We start from the raw sequence: 7,280 nt of genomic DNA on the forward strand, positions 1-7,280 counted from the left end.
CAAAATTGTCGTTTTCAAAAAGAGAAGTGAAGATAGATACAAAAGCTGGAGCCAATAAGTGGTTAAATATTGTTCATCATCCATCATGTACCAAAAAGGTGTACGTGATATCATAAATTGATAATAAAACTTTAGTATATACTCTAGAGAGACCTGCGGTTCCAAAGTCCCATCACTACGACACACAAGAGTGAAATATCATGCATATGTATGCGTATAGGAAGGAGAACCAAAACTATTATTTTAAATTAAAATATAGCTCTAAAGTTTTTTCTATTTTAAATTGAAATATCATCCATTTCATTTTTATTTTTTCCCATAAAAAAAGTTTACAAATCACAACAACAATACTTAATTTATATGATGGACTAAATAATTGGAACAAAATTGCTAGCCAAAAAGGAAAGATATATCAAACCGAAATATATACTTTTGACTAAAACTATATCTAGTTTTGAATATCATAATCAACATTTGTAAATCTTGACTCTTGACTCTTGCCTAGTATATGTGTTCACACACAATTGAATGACAACCGTGCAAAAGAAAATACAGACTTATAAAAGTAATAAAAATGAGTTTATAATATATGACCCAAATCTATGATCAAATAGTAACCTATGTTTCATGTATACTTCTATTTTGAAATCCCTCTCGTCAAGTTCAACAGCTGAAAATTAAATAATATTTAGTTTCAATATAATAATAATAATAATAATAATAATAATAATAATAATAATAATAATAATAATAATAAATAACCATTGACATGAAATCAAATATATAATAATATGCAAATCAAATATCCATTCATTTAAGTATTTCTTATATTATAGTTATCTCTCTCTTTTTTCAATAATACTACTATATGGTTTTTGAAAAACTAAGATATTCATGTGTACAATTTTAGATATACCAATTTTTTAATTGATATGTATTTAAGATTGTATATATAACTTTTCTATTTGTATTGAACAATACCAACTACGATTAAATAATTAAAAGACTCAAATATATAAAACTTGTATTATTTGAATTTGAAAAAAATAATTGTGCCACAAATTTACAATATGGTCAAACAAAAAAGTACGTTTTAATTAATTTTAACTAACGTTTCCAATATTTTTACTTACTTTAAGACATATGGTTTCTTTTTACTTGTGATTCAAAATTTAATACAACGTTAATTTTTATTATATTTGTAATTAATTTAATATTTATTATAAAAATGTGTGAAATGAGGTAGTAAGTAGTTATATATATATATTACTAAACAAACAATTTTTATAGAAAACCAAACAATTTAATCAAAAGTACAAAAAAATATTAATATTTGTAATAAATAATAGTTTAAAAACAACAATTAAAAATAAAAGAAATAACTATATTAGGATTACAAAAAAGCCCTATACTTTAATTTCAAATATCGTAATTGCCCCGGGAAATTACCCCAGACACACGTGAACAGAATAATTTTTGTATTATTGTGGGGTCATTTTCGAGAATGATTCGAACAGAGTCCACCCGTGACAGGGCAAGGCTAAATTGGTAATTAAATCTACTAGGCGGCTGAATCTTACTCACATAGTGGCAGCTTTGTTTTTTCTATGAAAGGGCAAGGGTAATTTAGGAGTTACACTGTTATTATAAATATCCCCAGAAACAGACAAACTTTCCAACTTGAATCTCTCGTCCGCCAGCAACGTCAAATAAAGTAAATTTTTGAAATACTACCCTTAGTATGCCCATAATACCCTTCCTCAAACAAACCACATAATAAGAAGAATATTTATTTGTCATAAAACTTGTACAAAAAAAATATATACATTTGTAGTAAAACATATATATTCTCTCGTTTTATTCACGGTTAATTCAATTAACCATTTCAACAATACAAAGTAAAAGTGCAACATACTCATTCTTTTTTTAAATTAGATGGAAGAGTGTTTGGATGTTATTTTTTATATATATGAGTATGTTGGGATGCATTTGAATAAATTTCATTTATTTATTTTTCTATATAGCTACAGCAAACATGGTATGAGTTGAAGTTAATTAAAATGATATTTCATATTACACAACTTGATCCGGATTGAACTGAGAAAATATTTAGATTAGTAGAGTGATAGGACAACATTTTATTATAATGCTAATAAAAGTTTTCTTACACTTTTACTTCCCAAAATATTTTTTGTCAAAAATTTATGACTATAAAATTAAAATAAATCAATATTTTTATTATAATACTATCAAATTTTATAAATATATTTTATATATTATGACAGAAGTCTCCGCAATAAAGAAAATCCAATAATTTATTTTTTATATTTTATATTTTTTGTTATTTTAGTTTTTTGAAATCTTCGTACTTCAAATTTATATTTAATTTATTATTTAATATAAAGTTCTAATTCTTTGTGGTGGAGTAGAGAACATTATAATATTTTAATTATATCTTTAAAAAAATTCAAACATTTAAAAATACATATAAAAATAAAATTTTGAAATTTTATAACAATTAAAAAAACTTAAACTTATATAAAAACAAATTAGTATATGTATAATATTTTTTTAATACAAACATGATTTGATATTCCAATTTTCCTTTTAAAATATTATGAGATGAATAACGTATATAATAAGTGAAGGGCATTTTCTTAATATGAAACAATGCCAAGGGCATATCTACTGGTACAAAAAACAGTGCCTGAAAGAGCATACAATATAAATATATTTTATTACAATGCAAATCCAAAGCCTGTTTCTTTGTATTCTTATGCCAACAAGCACACCCTCATCTCACACCATAAAAGGAGGAGAGTTTCCTGGTTTTTGTCTTCCTCTATTTGCACAAATCCCATCTTTTTTGTTTCAATTAAGTAATTAATTTCCATAGAAGGCTTCAACAAACACCAACCACTTGTGAAACAAACACTCACTAGTTTGTAAATTAATTACCAAAAAAATAAAAGGGAACATTTTGTTCTTCCCTTTTGTTAATTTTGCTATGTCAAACATTACAAGTTGTGATAGTGGGAGCTTGTCAACAGAGAATAACAGAGATGTTGCAGTTAAACAGAAACCAATAGAAATAGTTGGTCAGTTTCATAGTCCACATTCTCATACTTCAACAACAACTACAAATAATAATAGCAACGGTTCCAACACAATTTTACAACCACCTCTTAAGAAGAAAAGGAACCTACCAGGAAATCCAGGTAATTAACTTTTTATTCTACAACAAACATCTAACTTAAGTTCACTCTTTTTTTCCCCTTTTATTTTCATATATTGTTTCTTGCTTTGGTTTTCTTAATTTCCTTGATTTTTTTAATTAGTGACACCTTCTAACTATTGGTTTTGCAAGATTTTATTTATTTAAGTTGGAAAAAAAATATATAAATGTTGTTATTCATGCTAGCTGCATATACCAATTCCAAGAACATCATATAACAAAAATTATGGTATATTTTCATATGTTAAAAAACCATAGTAGTATATATATTTCTTCAACCTTCTCATTGATTCTAAAAATAAATAAATAAAATTTAGTGATGTATAGTTTGCTACTAAAATTTGCTCAAAATGAGATTTTAAAAAATAAATGATTTCTCACAAAAGGCCGATAATTTGGTTAATGGCTTCTTAATTAATTAATTAAAGTGCAATTAATTAAAACATTTGTAGACTCCATGAAATTAGATGATAAAACTTGATCTGATAGAGCCGTAGAAGGCACGGGGAAGGTCTAATTATTCATTTAATTTGAGACAAAGATCTTTTTTTTAAAGCCATAATTTAATTAAATAGCGAAAATGATGAATTATTGGTTTTTGTAAGTAGGAGGAGAAGAAACTCAATTATTGGTTCACAATCATTGTTGTTCACTGTTGACTTTTCTTGACTCCTATTTCCTCGTTTTTGTTCCTTTGTTTCACACACATATTCTTATAGTACATGAAACACCTCTTACTCTTAATGTGTTTGTATTAGTGTGAGTTTCTCATATGTTTGTTTCAATCTTTCTCTTTTCTTTCTTCTAATCCTTTTGCACTTATTTATATATTCACTTTTTAAAAGTTTTGTAATTTTCTTCTTCCATAAAGATCTATTCCAACAAATTGAAATAAACATGCGACGATCTCTTGACTTCATAAATAAGCATAAGATGAATTACTCTGTTTAATAATTTAATATAAATAACGAATTTTCTCTATTTCAATTGTCAAACAAAAGATTGAATAGATTAACTACACAATTTTTTTTATAAACTTTAAAATTATTTAATATTCAAATGAACATAAAATAAGCTTTAAAAAAATATTGATGATTAGATTACATAACTATGTATTTCGAATTTATATAAATTTTGTGTGTTTGATTATTAATATACTATATCAATAATCAATGATTTAATTAGTAAAATTCATAGTTTATATTGAATTAATAAACAGAATAATTAAAAAAAACTCTTAGAGTCAACGAATCCCATAATTAGACTTTACATTCAATCAAATTTTGCATTAAATATGAAAAAGATAAAAGTGGAAGTAAAATTGCATGGATAGAAAAATATATATATTAATTACAATAGATCCCAAAGTGATTATTAGAAGCAAGTTGCAACTAATAACTAATCTAACTAATTATCAAGTAAGATAAACTAAGTATAAGAATTTGTATGTAGATCCAAGTGCTGAAGTGATAGCTCTATCACCAACAACACTAATGGCAACAAACAGGTTCGTATGTGAAATATGCAACAAAGGGTTTCAAAGAGATCAAAACCTTCAACTGCATCGAAGAGGTCACAATTTGCCTTGGAAGCTTAAACAGAGAACTACAACAGAAATACGAAAGAGGGTTTATGTTTGCCCTGAACCTTCATGTGTTCATCACAATCCAGCAAGAGCCCTTGGTGATCTTACTGGCATTAAAAAGCACTTTTGTAGAAAGCACGGTGAGAAGAAGTGGAAATGTGATAAGTGTTCTAAGAAATATGCTGTTCAATCTGATTGGAAAGCTCATTCCAAAATCTGTGGTACAAAGGAATACAAGTGTGACTGTGGAACCATATTTTCCAGGTACATAATTAATTCATATGTATGTGTTTGTGTGAATAGAAATTTGTCGATTACTTTGACTATTGAACAGGATTTCTTTCATATTTTCTTGCACAAGTTTAATTTGCATGCAGTAGTAGCTGTCCTTTACTACTAATAAATAATATTAATAAAGTGTGCGTGCCGTTTTGGCAGCTAAGAATAACCTCTCACCTATCAATTCTTTTTCATCTTACATTTTTTATTTTATTTTATACTTTACTTTTTTATCTATTATTAATTAATAGTTTATAATAACACAAACATGTCTATACTCTAGCGTGAGATTAAAAATCATTGAAGAAGAATTTTGTATCTATGTAATTATATCCAATTTGAGATATTAGACTTACCAATTACACGTAATTTCACCCATTTTACACCACACAAAATAAAAACATAAACATATCCTATAAAGATATATATATATACCCATCAACAAAACATACTAGTATTGATTAGCATTTTAATCATTAATACTAATATGCAATTATTCATAAAGGAAGCGTCGATTGAGTACAAGTCACTACGTCCATATTATTAAATTTAAGAAAAATTACATTAACCTCCTCTTAATTTTTTTTTCATTGACACGCACATCCTATAGTTTTGTAAAAACATTAATCTCATTTATTCTTACTAAAATAACTGCATCAATTTTTTTTACTACACTTATATTTATTCCTATCATTTACTATATGACATAATTAGAATTTTCATTTTAATTTGTAAAGGTACGACCATACTTTTAATATTTATATTTTAAAATGTATAATTATGTTTTTGATAACATAACTGAAGTGTATATTCAAGTGTATTTTTGATAAATAACATAAACATAGTATTTTTATTATAGGTTCCTGACAAGGCCAATTCAATATTAATTGAATGTTTTTTTGTTACTTATTATGGATTGATTTATGATGTGCAGAAGAGATAGTTTCATTACACACAGAGCATTTTGTGACGCATTAGCTGAAGAAAACAACAAAGCCAACGAAGGAGGATCAATACAATTAATATCATCAAGCTTGCAATGCCAACAACCAATCCTTCCCTCACACCAAATTGGTAATGTAACTTCATCATCACAATTGATCAACCGTTCAATCTCAGATGATGATCACAAACATCCACTATCATCATCATCACTACCTCATCATGACCTCATATCAAAACCATTCATGAACAACAACAACATTACTGGAGGAGGATCGATATTCAGTCGAAGCCTTTCTTCATCTCCTTCACTTCAACTAAGTTCAAACTCTCTCAACAACATCTTTGAAGAAAATGGTCTTCATTTATCTGCTGCAACTTCACCTCACATGTCAGCCACTGCATTGTTACAAAAAGCTGCTCAAATGGGTGCAACCGTGAGTAGTAATAGTACTATGACAGATCATAAAACCGTTGCAAATAACATGGCAGCGCCACTATTTGGTGTGGTGCAACAACAAGGACATGGTTTCATGAACCATTACATGCAAAGTACTAGCCAACAACCTCATCAGTACAATAATAATAGTTTTATGAATGGAAATGGGATATTAAGTGGAGGTGTTGGAATGAATGGAGTTGATATGTTTAATGCTATATTGGACCAAAGTAAGGCATTATCAAAGATCATAGAACAGAATAATCAAAGTCAAAGCAATAGTGTTGGAGTTGGAGGAGGAGGAAGTAATAATAATAATAATGTTATCAACATTGGTGGAAGTAAGGGAAGTGGAGATGTTATGACACTGGACTTGTTGGGGATAGGAGGTGGTGCACATAGTAATTTCTATGGAGGAGGAGGTGCACAACAGCAACAAGCAGCAGAAAGTGCTGCGGCAGCAGATGAAGTTTGGAGAAATTGGTCAACCAAGAATGGAGGCTTTGAATCCTTTTCGGCAACAAGCAACATTAATTGATCAACAAAAAATAATATTTTATTTTATTTTATTTTATTATAGTGGATTGTTTTTATTTTTGTTTTTGTATTATTTAACTACCTTCACACTTCCTCTCCTTTCGACCATGACACGTCAAATCTGGTCGATTTTGCGTCCATGACAAGCCAGTGTAACATTACTGTACACTCCTTAATTTGGTCCGATAATTTTGTTTTCAAATGTTAAAATGGCAAATCATTAAAAAGGTCCTCTTCAATATGCATGCTTGGGTTTTCCTACA

General features: G+C 27.7%; 1 protein-coding gene across 1 annotated transcript; it reads left to right on the plus strand.

The window, feature by feature from the left end:
* Positions 1-2,866: 2,866 nt before the first annotated feature.
* On the plus strand, positions 2,867-7,262 carry LOC101500950 (zinc finger protein GAI-ASSOCIATED FACTOR 1-like). The gene is made up of 3 exons (XM_004495664.4): positions 2,867-3,218; positions 4,688-5,084; positions 6,034-7,262. Exons 1-3 carry the CDS (start codon positions 3,008-3,010, stop codon positions 7,016-7,018), a joined length of 1,593 nt encoding a protein of 530 aa, XP_004495721.1. The 5' UTR covers positions 2,867-3,007; the 3' UTR covers positions 7,019-7,262.
* The last annotated feature ends 18 nt before the right edge of the window (positions 7,263-7,280 follow it).

This window comes from Cicer arietinum, chromosome 4 (genome assembly GCF_000331145.2).
Source record: "Cicer arietinum cultivar CDC Frontier isolate Library 1 chromosome 4, Cicar.CDCFrontier_v2.0, whole genome shotgun sequence".
NCBI classification, from domain to species: domain Eukaryota; kingdom Viridiplantae; phylum Streptophyta; class Magnoliopsida; order Fabales; family Fabaceae; genus Cicer; species Cicer arietinum.